At 45.8% G+C, this 15003-nt stretch overlaps 2 protein-coding genes across 2 annotated transcripts in view; one reads left to right on the top strand and one right to left on the bottom strand.

Moving 5' to 3' along the window:
• Positions 1-883: 883 nt before the first annotated feature.
• Positions 884-4162, top strand: COQ10A (coenzyme Q10A). Its single transcript, XM_041756186.1, has 5 exons — positions 884-1188; positions 1608-1754; positions 2550-2742; positions 2989-3090; positions 3352-4162. The coding sequence occupies exons 1-5, from the start codon at positions 1043-1045 to the stop codon at positions 3517-3519; spliced, it is 756 nt and encodes a 251-aa protein (XP_041612120.1). The 5' UTR covers positions 884-1042; the 3' UTR covers positions 3520-4162.
• A 707-nt stretch (positions 4163-4869) lies between these two features.
• The window catches only part of CS (citrate synthase), a 28207-nt gene continuing 18073 nt past the window's right edge, over positions 4870-15003 (bottom strand). The window contains exons 7-11 of the mRNA XM_041756185.1: positions 8285-8484; positions 7409-7538; positions 7185-7286; positions 6772-6981; positions 4870-6456 (exon numbers count right to left, since the gene is read on the bottom strand). Of these exons, the coding sequence (XP_041612119.1) occupies positions 6286-6456; positions 6772-6981; positions 7185-7286; positions 7409-7538; positions 8285-8484 (813 nt within the window). The 3' untranslated portion in view covers positions 4870-6285. The remainder of the gene's footprint in view (positions 6457-6771; positions 6982-7184; positions 7287-7408; positions 7539-8284; positions 8485-15003) is intronic.

Raw genomic sequence — 15003 nt, 5'->3', positions numbered from 1 at the left:
TAACTTACAGAGCCACCCAGGCGCCCAGGCATGACCATTTTTCTTTTAAGATTTTATTTATTCGTAAGAGACACACAGAGCGAGGCAGAGACACAGGCAGATTGAAGCAGGCTCCGTCAGGGGAGCCGGATGAAGGACTCGATCCCAGGACTGGGGCGTCAAGACCTGGGCCAAAAGGCGCTCAGCCACTGAGCCAGCAGGTGCCCTTGGCCACCACCATTCTCCAAATGCCCTTCTTCTCCACTATGGGAGAACTTCAGTGATTTCTGCACCCACCTAGATCCAATCTCTTTTTATTTCCCTTTTATTCTTCCCATTTTTATCAAGGGCATTTCGCCCTCCTTGGATCGCGACGGCGAGCAGCCTAGTGACACTGGTCGGCCCGGGTTCCCGCCCCCGAGTCTCCCCCTTGGGCAAGCGCACACTCCCAGGCGAAGGCGGTTTTCTCCTCTGAAATCAAGTCTGGTTTTCCCTCCGCCTTCCCCGACTTCTTCCTGTAAATACTAAAAGAGAAAACTACGCAAGGTCTTAGCCCAGAGGGCGGAAGACTCCTTTCCTCCGTGCGTGCAGCACAGCGCCGGGTGCCAGCCCGGAGGCAGCGGCGCGGGCAGCTGCGAACCGGGGCGCGTGCGGACCCGCCGCCGCCCGCGGAGCCGCCTCGGTGCCTCCGCTTCGGCCTCTGCCGGGCGGCTGGGCCCTCGGGCCCCCGCGGCTTCTCACTCCCCCGCGCCCTTTCCCGCCGGACGCGTGAGACTACATCTCCCGAGAGGCCGCGCCGGCCCCCCGCCCCCGGCCCCCGGCCCGCGCCATGGCGACGGCGTGACGTGGGGGCGCCGGGAGCTGCGGGCGCGGCGGGAGCAGCGGGAGCAGCGGGCGCAGCGGGCGCGGCCTCAGTTCCAGGCTCCCCGCCCGCCCAGGCGGGAGCAGGGCGACAGCAGCCGCGGCCCAGGGCGGCGCCGCCTCGCGCCGAGCCCGCCGCCGGCCGCCGCTCCTTCGCAGCGAGGGGGCCCGCGGGCGCCGCCGCCGACCGGGCGAGGGGCGCATGGCCTCGGGGCGCATGGCCTCGGCGGGCGCGCGCCGGCTCCCCGGAGGGACGCGCGCGGCGGCCCAGCGCTGCTGCGGCTTCGCGCTCCGCCCGGCCCCGCCCCCGGGCCCGCCGCGGCCGCCGCGGCCGCCGCGGCCAATGAGGTGAGGGGGAGGCGCGAGCGCCCGCGCGGGCGGCGAGGGGTCGCCCGGGGCGGCGGGGGCGGGGGCGGGCGCGGCCTCCCCGGGGTCTCCCGGGGCGCTCGCCTTCCAGCCCGGGCGCCCAACCGCTGCTTGCCGCTGGCGGGCCCCGAGGCCGCGGCCCCCGAGTCCTAGCTCTTAGCCGCGACGCGGCCCCCGCTCAAAGGATGCACCCCGCTTTTGCCCGCCCCCCCCCAGCACTGTCCTCGGCCGCCCTCGACCTTTCGCACTCGTGACTGCCGCGCCGCCGCGCCCGGCAGGCCGCAGCAGGTGCTGGGGAAAGCTTGTCCGGACGCCCTGCCTGGGATGTGCCCCGCTCCCCCGGGAATGCCTGAGGGACACAAACAGTCGTGACTTCCTCTCTCCTTTCCTCTTGTCCTTAGATTTCTGACGCCCTGCAGCCTTTTCTTGCCCCGCGCTGCCCAGGTCTTGGTGGCTGAGGTTGGCTTACCTCCCTCTCGTTCCTTCATGGGCTTTGCAGCCCCCTTCACCAACAAGCGAAAGGCTTACTCCGAGCGTAGGATCATGGGGTGAGCATCCTCCCCCCTCCAGCATCCTTACACCTTCCCTTCGTCTCCAAATGACTAACTCCAGGCTAGGATGCAAGGTGGCAGTGGTGGGCTAGCTTCCTCCCCGGCCATCCCTCTCCCCAGCTATTATTACTGATCCTTTATCCTTCCCTGCTAGCCTTCCAACCTTAATTTTCCCCTTCCTCGTTGCCCTGTCAATTAAACGAAACATGATTGCATTTGGACAGTATAAGACGACAGGGTATTGTCCCTCTGCTGACCTTTTACACATATTCGTGGGCAAAATAAAAATACTAACTGAGCACTTGCTACAGCTAGTAGTTAGGCTACTTAGGTGTTTTACATAGTTTTTCTCATTTGATCCTGTCAACAAACCTATGAATCAAGTACTAAGTCTGATTTATAGATGAGAAAACGGAGGCACAGGTAATTTTACCTAGGGCTACATTGTTAGAAAGTTGTAGAGCTAGGATCTGAGTTCTTGTGATCACCAATTAAATTGGTAGCCTCTGTTCCCCCTAGATGGTCCCACTTAGTATCAAAATAGATAATAAATGCTGGGTAGCCCAAGTGGCTCAACTGTTTATTGCCTCCTTCGACCCAGGGCATGATCCTGGAGACCCCGGATCAAGTCCCACGTCCGGCTCCCTGCATGGAGCCTGCTTCTCCCTCTGCCTGTGTCTCTGCCTGCCTGTGTGTCTCATGAATAAATAAAATCATAAAAAATAGATAATAAATGCAAAAGCATTCTGTGAACTGCAAAACATAATCTCTCTCTGTGACTCCTTCCTCTAGGTACTCAATGCAGGAGATGTTCGAAGTGGTGTCCAATGTCCAGGAGTATCGTGAGTTTGTGCCCTGGTGTAAGAAGTCCTTGGTGGTATCTAGCCGCAAAGGTCACCTGAAGGCCCAGTTAGAGGTTGGCTTTCCACCTATAGTGGAACGTTATACGTCTGCTGTTTCCATGGTCAAACCTCACATGGTCAAGGTGAGGCACTGGGAGGGATTAATCAGCAAAGTTTTTGTATTTTTTAGCATTTTTTACACTGAAGGGTTATTTTGGCCTTCCTTGTAGTGATTTTATCAATACTTCCCTAATAAAACATTAGAAGGAAAGGAAGACATTTTTCAGTTCTTTCTTATACACTCTTGTACTCATTATAGGTTTTTTTAAAGTACTTATTAAAAGGTTTCATTCTATTGTAATATTATTTGACTAACTGCCCTCTTCTAGGCTGTTTGCACTGATGGCAAGCTCTTCAACCACTTAGAGACCATTTGGCGATTCAGCCCTGGTATTCCTGCCTATCCTCGAACTTGCACTGTGGACTTTTCGGTGAGTCAGGAGGCTGTGGAGCATAGAGCAACAACTGGATTGTGAAGGCTGGGCAGAGGTACTGTGACAGTTATTAAGTATAGCTAGGACTTGGTATTGCCCAAGTCAATGACACTTTCCAGAGGTCTGAGCTTACATCAAACTTTACTCTGTGCTCAGTCCTAAGTAAGGGCTTTTGAGGGGATCTAAGGAACTGAAGTGGGTAAGGGAAGAAAGGACTATCCACCAAGGTCTTGAATAGTTTCTCTTACCCATTCCCAGATTTCCTTTGAATTTCGTTCTCTACTGCACTCCCAGCTGGCCACCATGTTTTTCGATGAGGTTGTCAAACAGAATGTCGCTGCCTTCGAACGTCGGGCAGCCACCAAGTTTGGTCCAGAAACAGCCATCCCCCGTGAACTGATGTTCCATGAGGTGCACCAGACTTGAGGCAGGATTGTTCCCTGGCCTCTCCTCTCCCTCCCAACCCAATTCTCTTATTTATTTCACTTGACTTCTGCTCCAATGTAACAGAAGAGTCTGTGTTCATAATGATATTCTCCCTCTCAATTCCCCAGAAATTGGGTTATAAGCTGGCTGGAAATGCTGGGGCAGAAAAGCAGGAGGTTATGGAAAGAAGACATGCCTAGGAAATGGTCAGGCTCATCTTGAGAGCCTCATATGTCTGATGTCTGCAGCCTTCTCACGGGGAATTATAATCACGACTGTTGGTTGTCTTTGGACCCTGTCAGGATGCCTTAGTGTCTGACCAGGGGAACATTGCAACTTTTCCAGAGATTGAATAAACTGAACTTTTTCCTCTGACAGAGAGGTATTGGGTAGTCAATAACCTGCCTGCCTGAGGTGTCTCAGGAAATGCTAGATCTGGCCCCAGCTTGAAATCTGTATGAACTCACTTTAAGAATATTTCCATGCTGCCTGGTTAGTGGAGAGCAAGGGGCTGTCAACATCAGTGCCACAGGGGCAAGGAGAATAAAAGCACTGAAGAGAATTGTACTCTTGGGTTGTACCTTTTTCTTCCACTTGGCTGAGTTTTTATAAAATTTCAATAAATTAATTGTGACAGTGTGAATTTGGCATTTTTATACTGTTTCTTCGGGGGAACAATGTGGATATAGCAGAGCAGAAGAAAGTCATGGCTTCCTCAGGGGAGTAAAGATGCAAGAAGGCCTCTTGGACATAGTGTCCCTGCTAACTATAGTAGCACATTCTACAAGCCAGGATCTAGTACCCACTCCCTTGCCTATTTATAGACTTTTTCAGAAGGTCAGTTGCAGCAGCAGTCTCAGGACACAATAATCTGGCCTCAGATCTACCATATAGCCCATGGCCTCAGGACCACCTCTTATTCTGAAGACCTTTAAGAGACTGCAAGGAACGGGCATTCCACACAGCACCAGAGCCCTCTAGTGGCTCAGGTCCAGAGCTAGCGGTCCTCCTCTGCCCTTGGTATGGTTTGTTCCTTTCACCCAGTGGGCTGGACCAGCTTCCTTGGATTAGCCACAGAAGCAGGTGTGAGGTCTCAGCTAAGGTCCTTGAGTGTGCTATCTTATGACAAAATTAAGTAGGATGGGGGCGCTGAACGATAAGGACTTCTAACCTTGAGGGGAGATAGGAGACAGAACTCTCCTTTGGAAATTTCACAGGGATCAGACCCAACTAAAGATAAAGGTGCGCACAAGACGACTTAGGACCCACTTAGTCCAGGATCTTGCTAGCCATATTCCTTATTTTATAACAGAAATTCTTCCAGGCCTTATTTAAGAGCAGGCTCAAGCATTGTTAATAAAAACATTTATTTTGCATTTTATACAGAACAACCTGAAGTCTGGATCATGACTTGACAGTTACCCAGGGGTTTACAGACAATGTGTCCATCTCAGCGTGGCTCTAGGGATTAGGGATCCACACAAACACAGGCAGGAGTTTGCAAGGAAGGAAGGGGGCACAGTAGGAGTGTATTTCAATCCTTTCTTAAAGAAAAGGCAGTAGAGCATTCTGAGTCACTGAAAACCTGTGCAAATGGGGCTTCTAAGAAATAAGCACTGTACTGTAAGCTCTTGGGGAAGGGACCGGATAAGGACCTTGATAAATAAAGGGATATTTCCTTGTAGCAGGAAAAGAGAAGGGAGGCCTAGTATTTTTAATGTTCTTAGCCCCAGAACCTGATCGTCAAAGGAAACCACGTCCAATCTTAAATAATTTCCCTGCTCAGAAAGTAGTACCTATATCTCTGGAACCAGACTCTGAAGATATCATTCTGGACATTCCCAAGTCCTTATTCAGTGGCGTATAGCATATTAAAATAAAGGGGAGAAAAAAGGTCAGAGGGTAGTGGCTTGTGTTCCGCAGAAGTGAAAACTTAGATCATGTTAAGCACTCATACAGCCAAATGACTGGGAAGGACTACTACTTACTTAGATAGCGGCATATATAACCTGCTGAAAGAGGTCTCTAGTAAGGACCAAGAAGGGTAGGTCCAGAGCACCCTCAGCTTGAAGTGCAGCAGGTACAGAAAATCTGGAAGGAGGGAAGAAAGTAGTGGGGAATGGAACACTTCAGATCTTAATCTTCATGGGATAATTAAAAAAAAACCAACAACACTGGGTGCCAGTCACAAAATGTTAATGGCCTTTATGGTCACTTGATAGCATAAAAAAAAATGCCAAAGATGTCCAACTAACCAACAGGTCTTGCTAGGAAGTGTCTGTGTGCATGGAAGAGGGTGATGGGGCTTGATAAAGCTGATAATCCAACATGATTCCTATGGAAACAAAAAAGGCAGAGTCCTGATTTGCTGGCCTACGGAGGACTGGAGAGGACAGAACCGAAAGCTCTGAAGTGACTGCAGATTCTCTGCAACCAGCTTTAACCCATGGAAAGGAGAGCCAGATTCTCACTCTAGAGATGGTGGGGGGCCCCAACCTAACCCATATCACATGCATTAGTCCTGGTCACCCTACAGTTGATGGGCAACTCACCAGGCAAGAGAAAGGAACTAACTGGTTGGGGAGGAAGGGGTTACTTTTTATCTCTTAAAGTCTTAATTTATATTTTAACCTCCAACTTATTATCAGTGCCTCAGATACAATTTAATCTTAAGTCTTAAAAAGCCCCCTGAAACAAAACAAAATTATACTTTTTTTTTTAAAGCTCCCTCACTTTCTGGTAGTTAGTCTCCCCCAGTCTTCAGTTTTACCCTGACTTAGAGTCCACAAACTTCATCAGACCATCTGTGCTCATGGACTTGGGCCTCTCTAGTGGGAAGCCTAGGGCTCGGCTCCAGATGAGCTGTGCCAGTACACCCAGTGCTCGTGATACCCCAAACAGGACTGTGTAGTAATTCATCTCTGTCATGCCGTAGTACTGTAAGAATAAAAGAGAGAAAAGTTCTGTTAAAGGCCCTGAGGTAATGGCACGCACAAGTTCAGGGTGACACAAACCTTAACCAAGTCAGCCTTAAATAGAAATGAAACTAGGAATAATACAATAATTGGGATTCTGAAAAGAGAGCACCCTTTTCCTCCTGCCTGCACCTGCCCTCCGCCATAGGCAACTTTATCAAAGGGGTAAAGAAGAAGGTATGAGTCTTTGCTCTGACTACGAGGTTGACTTTCTGCATGGCAGAGAACATTAGGGGTTGGCACAAATAAAAGGGAAAGCAGGGACAGGAAGGCTCACCTGGAGCAGCACGCCACTGTGAGCATCTACATTGGGCCAAGGGTTCTTGGCCTTGCCCTGCTCTAACAGGACATTGGGCACAATCTTGTACAGCTGAGCAACCAGCTTAAACATGGAGTCATGAGGCAGGTGTTTCAGAGCAAACTCTCGCTGACAGGTATATCGTGGGTCAGTCTTCCTTAGTACTGCATGGCCATAGCCTGGGACAACCTGCGAAGAAGAAAGGGTAAAAAAGCCAGTTGTATTCTCAAGTAGATGTTCTTGTCTTTTCTAAATTCTTTAGGATAGACAAATATGGGGGAGGGGGGTCTTCTCTAACTTAGTAACCTCTTTCATTCTATTCTCCTTAATTCTTCCAAATCATGCAACTTGGGTCTTGGTTTCTTTCCTAGTTGCTAAGCATCTCTGCTTACCCGTCCTGAGTTCAGTGTGTTCCATATGTAGTCTCGTAACTTCTCATCTGACACATCTTTGCCAACTTCTTTCTGTAGTTGTGTGAGCCAAACAAGTACTTCCTATGGGTTAGGTTTGGGGAATAAGATAGTGTCAACACATATGCCAAGAGAGAATGCCAAGATCAGAAGAAAAGCACGAGAGTAAGAAAAGCATGGAGCAGAAAAGGAAAAGGAAGTCTTACCTGATTTGCCAAACCATGCAGGGGCCCTGCTAGCCCATTCATGGCTGCCGCAAAGGACAGGTAGGGGTCTGAAAGGGCACTGCCCACCAGGTGGCTGGTATGGGCACTTACATTGCCTCCCTCATGGTCACTGCAAGGAAGTAAGAAAGGAGAATCAAGGCCAAGAGAAAGAGGAGGAAAAAGGGGCAGACTATAGAAATACAGACCTTGCTATTCTCTCATCACATGCTAGCCTACTTATGGGCTCATACCAGCCTATAGCAGCCAATGATACAGAAGCTTTTGTAAGAGATGTCCCAAACTCATTACCAGCCTTTATTCACACTAATCCACAGGGCTGGAGAGGTCATTGGTTGATGACGCCTGTGTGACAAGTTTCTGGACTCTCACTCCAGCTTTAATAGCAATGGCCAGAAGAGGGAGCTCCTAGAAAGCTGAAAGATCATCTACTGTGACAACAACTTTGCCCCAGCTGCTTAGAAGCATTACTTTGTTCTTAAAAGTGGTTATGGTAATCTCCCTACACCTCTGGATTTCCTTTACTAGACTCCTTTCTTGGCTTGTGTGATCCCTCATGCCATGTTTCCACCTCCTTGCTGCCTACCACCTGTTCCCAGAAGATGAGAATGTGAAGGAGCTTTTCTTAAAAATTTCTATCAATCCAGGGCAGCCTGGGTGGCTCAGCGGTTTAGCACCGCCTTTGGCCCAGGGCGTGATCCTGGAGGCCAGGGATTGAGTCCCATGTCGGGCTCCTTGCATGGAGCCTGCTTCTCCCTCTGCCTGTGTTTCTGCCTCTCTCTCTCTCATAAATAAATAAAATCTTAAAAAAAAAATTCTATCAATCCCTGGTAGCTATGGTTGCTAGGTCTAGCTTACCTGTGGATGGTGAGGTACAAGCGCATGAGCTCAGTGAACTGAGCATCAGTATAGCCTAACATGTTGGTAAAATTGTGGGACCAGTCCAGCTTAGAGTCAATGGCCCCAATACTGCTGCCCTCTCGGTAGAGATTCCGGTAAATCTTTGCTGCAACACAAGGTAGCTTTGCGATCAGATCCATACAATCTTCATAAATCAACTGTTGAGGAAAATAGAGGGGGGGAAACAAAAGGATTATCAATAAAAAAGAATTAATAAGCAAGGATGCTCTTTGTACTCCATGGATTGGGCTATTTGGTTAATGGTTTCATGCTCAGTGATTATATATGGAGGGTAACAATAACTATTTAACTGAATAATTTTTATGACCCAGGCTCTGCACTAAATGATTCACACATAATATCTCATGTATATCTTGTGCATTAGGACATAGTAACCTCCATTTCACAGGTGAGGAAACAAGTTCAGAGCATTCAGTTAAATGCCAAAGTCAGATTAAAAAAAAAAAAAAGATTTATTTTTGAGGGGGTTGAGGGAGAAACGGAGAATCTCCAAGACTCCCTACTGAGCATGGAGCCTGACCATGTGGGGCATCCCATGACTCTGAGAGATCATGACCTAAGCCAAAATCAAGAGTTGGACACTTAACTGAGCCACCCAGCACGCCCACTTTTATGTTTAATCATGATCTTTCCCACTACGTGACTTAATGCGCTAAAACACTAGGTTTTAAGAATCAAGTCTATATTTCATCTTTCTTTTCTTTTTTTTAATGATTTTATTTATTTATTCATAGAGACACAGAGAGAGAGACAGAGAGGCAGAGGCACAGGCAGAGGGAGAAGCAAGCTCCATGCAGGGAGCCTGATGTGGGACTCAATCCAGGGTCCCCAGGATCAAACCCCGGGCTGCAGGCGGTGCTAAACCGCTGCACCACTGGGGCTGCCTATCTTTTAAAGAAAATTCACCATATATACCAAGGGTCAAACAGTGGCACTCAACTGTTAATAACAAAGACTTCTGTTTTGTAAGCACTTATTATATAACAGGTACTGTGATATGTTATTTGTATTTTTTTCTTTTCTCACAATAGCCCTGTAAGGTAATATATCCCTCATTTTATAAATGAAAAAGTATGGAAGCTTGGCCAGGTCAAGTAACTTGCCCAAAGTTACCCAAGTTACCCACTCAGCTAATAAGCATCATGTAGCTTAAACAATTTTTTAACTCATGGACAATCTTGTTTCATCTATACCCTTACTTTCGCCTTCCCCCTCCCAAATTATTTTGAGCGAATTCGAAATATCATATATTCCAACATTGAAATATATAAGCATATAACTCTAAAGATAAAGGCTGTGAAAAAAATCATAAAGCCATTAGCCTATAGGAAAAAAAATGAACAAATCCTCAATATTACTAAATATCTACTGAAAATAGCCCACACTGCAATGCAATCATCTCACATCTTTAAACTTTTTAATTTTATTTTTTTAATTCTATTTATTTATTTATTTATTCATTCATTCATTCATTCATTCATTTATGAGAGACACGTTGGGCTGCCCTAAGTCTTTTTGTCTTTTTTGATCAATGTTGGGTTCCCTCTTTTTTTTTTTGGAACTACTTTGCAATTTATTTATGTAAAATCGGATCACTCGTTCTGGAGAATTTCCCAGTTTAGATTTTGCTGGTTATATACCTGTGATGTCATTTAACCTGTTCCTATTAGGGATCCCTGGGTGGCGCAGCGGTTTGGCGCCTGCCTTTGGCCCAGGGCGCGATCCTGGAGACCCGGGGTCGAATCCCACATCAGGCTCCCGGTGCATGGAGCCTGCTTCTCCCTCCGCCTGTGTCTCTGCCTCTCTCTCTCTCTCTCTGTGACTATCATAAATAAATAAAAATTAAAAAAAACAAAAAAAAAAACCACACACAAAAAAACAAAAAAAAAAAACAAAACATAACCTGTTCCTATTGCTCTGTCTACTGTATTTTCTACAAACTGAGAGATCTAAAGGCTTGAGTAGTTTCAGATTCAATTTTTTTTTTTTAAAGCAAGACTACCCAAATGACCATCCAGTGATGTATGCAAGTATTGAACCACTATATTGTAACCTGAAACTAGTATTATACTGTATGTTAACTGGAATTTAAACCTTAAAAAAGGGCAGCCCGGGTGGCTCAGCGGTTTAGTGCTGCCTTCAGCCCAGGGCGTGATCCTGGAGAACCGGGATCCAGTCCTGCGTCGGGCTCCCTGCATGGAGCCTGCTACTCCCTCTGCCTTGTGTCTCTGCCTCTCTTTCTCTCTCTGTGTGGGTCTCTCATGAATAAATAAATAAAATCTTTAAAAATAAATAAAAATAAAAAGCGTATCTTTACAAAAATAAATAAAAATAAACCTTAAAAAAAAAAAAAAGACTACCTAATAAATATTGCTGTTTATTTACTAATAGAAACAGAAAAAGAAGGGGCAGCCCAGTGGCTCAGCGGTTTAGCGCCACCTTCAGCCCAGGGTCTGATCCTGGAGACCCAGAATCAAGTCCCACGTCGGGCTCCCTGCATGGAGCCTGCTTCTCCCTCTGCCTGTGTCTCTGCCTCTCTCTCTTTCTCTCTCTCTGTGTCTCTCATGAATAAATAAATAAAATCTAAAAAACAAACGAACAAAAAAAGAGAAGTAAGTTGATAGGGCATAACTCTTGATCTTAGGGTTGTAAATTCAAGCCCCATGTTGGGTGTAAGAGATTACTTAAAAAAAAAATCTAAAAAAAAAAAAAGAGGAAAATATAACTTAGCTGTCTCTTTTAGGGATATTAGCTTACTCAACTCTTCGGTCTCAATATTATATTCTCAAGGGGATTTTAAGTTCCTCAGGGACAAGACAGAGTTTTGGCATTATTTTCTTTTTGGAAATAACTTAAAAAAATCTGCTTTTGGGAGGCCGGGGTGGCTCGGTGGTTTAGTGCCTGCCTTGGGTTCAGGGTGTGATCCTGGGGTCCTGTGATCAGGTCCCACATCAGGCGCTTCTCCCTCTGCCTGTGTCCCTGCCTCTCTCTCTGTATTTCTCATGAATGAATGAATGAATGAATGAATGAATAAATAAATAAATAAATCTGCTTTCATCCATAGTTCCAGGTACATAGCATGGAATAAACAGTCAATCAACAGCTGGTTGATATTATTATGTAGTGCTAATACACAAGTTATTATTTTTTAAAATTTCATTTATTTATTCATGAGAGACACACAGAAAGAGAGAGGCAGAGACATAGGCAGAGGGAGACGCAGACCCCATGCAAGGAGCCCGATGTGGGACTCGACCCCGGGACTCCAGGATCACGCCCTGGGCGCAAGGCAGGTGCTAAACCGCTGAGCCACCCCAGGGATCCCAATACACAAGTTAAATAGCTAAATGCTCCTGCAAGGAGCAGGAGGTTCCAGTAGTTCTGTTCAAACAAAGAACAAAACCTATTAATAACTAGCCAAAATGAGTTAATCCCTATGAAGTCACAAGTTATTCAAGTATCAAATATTTTGTGAATTTTGTCAATGTCACTGGATTCAATAATAATATAAAAATTAAAAAGCTACTCGAAGCAAGAAATATTCAGCTAACACTTGCAAGTTCTCAGGAGATTACTTTTGTGATAATCATACTCTAACCACACACACCTCCTTACAGATTTATATCCTCCAAGGAAGTAGGTTACTTCCAGAAGCCTGCATCAAGTATATGTAGTCCTAAGAGACTTGGATTAATTAGCATAATGCCAAGAAGAACAGGATCCTGGGCTAGACAAATTGTTATCTGTGGAGTATATACTAACTTGCAAAACTATTTGGAAAGTAATGATTGGCCACATCAAAAAGAAACCACATAAAGGAGATTGTGTTCATTTCCACTACTGAGAATGAAGTTTATAAACCAACATGTATCAGACCAAGTAGGACAACATGGGATCCTTAAGCTGTTTTTGTAGTGGTCAATGCTGTATAGTCAAGAAGAGATCAAAATCAAAACTGACAGAAAACTCTTGTTATCTCTTTATTTTTTTAATTTTTATTTTTATTTTTAAATTTATGATAGTCAGAGAGAGAGAGAGAGAGAGAGAGGCAGAGACATAGGCAGAGGGAGAAGCAGGCTCCATGCACGGGGAGCCCGATGTGGGATTCGATCCTGGGTCTCCAGGATCGCACCCTGGGCCAAAGGCAGGCGCCAAACTGCTGCGTCACCCAGGGATCCCATCTCTTTCTTTAAAAAAAAAAATTTAAATATCTTTATTTATTTGAGAGAGAGAGAGAGATCTCAGAAGGTGAGGGAGAAGCAGACTTGCCGCTGAGCAGGGAGCCCAACCAATGTGGTGCTCCATCCCAGGACAGTGAGGTCATGATCTGAGCTGAAAGCAGATGCTTAACCAACTGAGCCACCCAAGTGCCCCCTATTTCTCTTTTTTCTTTTTAAGATTTTATTTATTTATTCATGAGAGACGCGGAGAGGCAGCAAAACAGGCAGAGGGAGAAGTAGGCTCCCCGCAGGGAGGAACTCAATCCCAGGATCCCGGGATCAAGACCTGAGCCAATGGCAGATGCTCCACCACTGAGCCACTCAGGCATCCCCCTATTTCTTTTTTTAATAAGTTAAGACTGAGATGCTATTTAGCTATTTGTACCAAAACACTCTTCATTGATACAGCCTTGCGGGAGAAAAAAAAAAGGCAATTAAGACAGGCCAACATCACAACTATCTGGAATAAGGATTATAAGGATTGTAAAGCTGACCATAATCATCATCGTGAGTCGTGGCCAGGTAGTTCGCTTTCAATCATCATTAAGAAGGCACACAGAGAAAAAAAAAAAAAAGAAGACACAGAGAGGGGCAACTTGGGTGACTCAGCGGTTTAGTGCTGCCTTCAGCCCAGGGCATGATCCTGGAGACCCAGGAACGAGTCCCACGTCAGGCTCCCCACATGGAGCCTGCTTCTCCCTCTGCCTGTGTCTCTGCCTCTCTCTCTCATGAATAAATAAATAAAGTCTTAAAAAAAAAAAAAAAAAAAAGAAATAGTGTGTCTGACCTTTGAGACACACAAGATATAACAGCAAAAGAGCATGAAGAAAGAAAAAAAAAAAGAGCATGAAGCTCTACTAAACTAAAGCAGTTACTGGTGCTAATATTGGTGCAGTGTGAACTTATCAGACACACATCCTCTAAGGCTGACAAATACATCAGTACCACTTATAAATACTCTCCAAAAGATTGGCAAAGTCCTGGAACATAACATGTTTACTTCAAGACAACTGTACTCAGATGACATCTCACGAAGAGATAATGGCAGAACAGTCAATCAATGATTACACTGAAACAATATTCATTTTAATGATTCAATAAAGGACAGTATGAAACAATGAAGCATGCTTGGATCCCTGGGAAATATCTTATAGGTCTATTATAAAGCATGAAGAAGCTATTTTCTCCTCCTGTCGTGACAATCAAAGATAATAGCACTGTGAGTAGTAACAGGCAGATTCAAGTGGTCAATTTCTAAAAGACAAGGGTTTTGTTTTGTTTTTTAAAGATTTTATTTATTTATTCATGAGACAGAGAGAGAGAGAGGCAGAGACACAGTCAGAGGGAGAAGTAGGCTCCACGTAGAGAGCACAATGTGTGACTCAATCTCAGGACGCTGGGATCATACCCTGAGCCAAAGGCAAACACTCAATAGCTGAGCCACCCAGGCGTCCGGAAGAGACGAGTCTTAAAATAGGAGAACTGCTGGTCCCAATTTAACCTTTTCTGCTATGGTGACCCACACAAATAACAATTACCTGAGTAACATTTTAAAAAGAAAATGGGAAAAAAAGAAAATGGAGGGACGCTTGGGTGGCTCAGTGGTTGAGCGTCAGCCTTCGGCTCAGGGTGTGATCCTGGAGTCCTGGGATCAAGTCCCGCATCGGGCTCCCTGCGTGGAGCCTGCTTCTCCCTCTGCCTGTGTCTCTGCCCCTCTCTCTGTGTGTCTCTCATGAATAAATAAATAAAATCTTAAAAACAAACAAATAAATAGGAAAAAATGGAAAGCAATATATTCAGATTATACAACCTTCTGAACCTGCTGATACAGGGCTTTATGAATGCTTTAAGTACTTGTGAATGTGTATATTTTCCATAATTCCTATGCCTTCTTTCACAGTGCCAACCTAATTTCAAACTCCCTTCCACTTTCCCCCAATAGCAAACACAATTCAATACACAGTTGGCATTGAGTAAGTATTGACCAACCAAATGAAGCAGGATTTGCCAAAACCCCAAAAGGATTGCATCAGATCAGTGGACTGTGCATGTTATTCTGTGCCATGCATCAAGTAAACTCTTTGGGGGCTTTCTCCTAGTCAAATCATCTATCTAGTGTATCTGCTTCACAAAAAGGGACCATTCTGTTCCTATTTTACCTGTCTCCAAATAAGAAAAGAAAATGAGATGGATGTCTTGCTATAAACCTAGCCAGATAACTTGTACTTTACCCAGTGTTTGTGAATACCATGTAGGGTACTGGAAAGAGGATGGAAGGAGTTATGTACTATGCACTGGGACAAGGCAGTCTTCTCATACTCCAACCAGTTCAAACTAGTAAGGGTCACATCTCATTTTCAGAAATCAAAGCTCATTTGTTTCTGGATCCTACTCGCAGGGTAGTAACCACCCTTCTGCTGTGAGACAGTACAGAAC

Source organism: Vulpes lagopus, chromosome 5, assembly GCF_018345385.1.
Source record: "Vulpes lagopus strain Blue_001 chromosome 5, ASM1834538v1, whole genome shotgun sequence".
Lineage (NCBI taxonomy): Eukaryota > Metazoa > Chordata > Mammalia > Carnivora > Canidae > Vulpes > Vulpes lagopus.
The sequence above is the reverse complement of the archived record's forward strand: the minus strand, read 5'-3'. Positions and strand labels throughout refer to the sequence as shown.

Coding starts and splice junctions, on each gene's coding strand:
- COQ10A (XM_041756186.1), top strand. CDS start 1,043: ATGGCCTCGGGGCGCATGGCCTCGGCGGGCGCGCGCCGGCTCCCCGGA. Junction 1,189..1,607: donor CGGCCGCCGCGGCCAATGAG/GTGAGGGGGAGG, acceptor TCTTGTCCTTAG/ATTTCTGACGCCCTGCAGCC. Junction 3,091..3,351: donor CTTGCACTGTGGACTTTTCG/GTGAGTCAGGAG, acceptor ACCCATTCCCAG/ATTTCCTTTGAATTTCGTTC.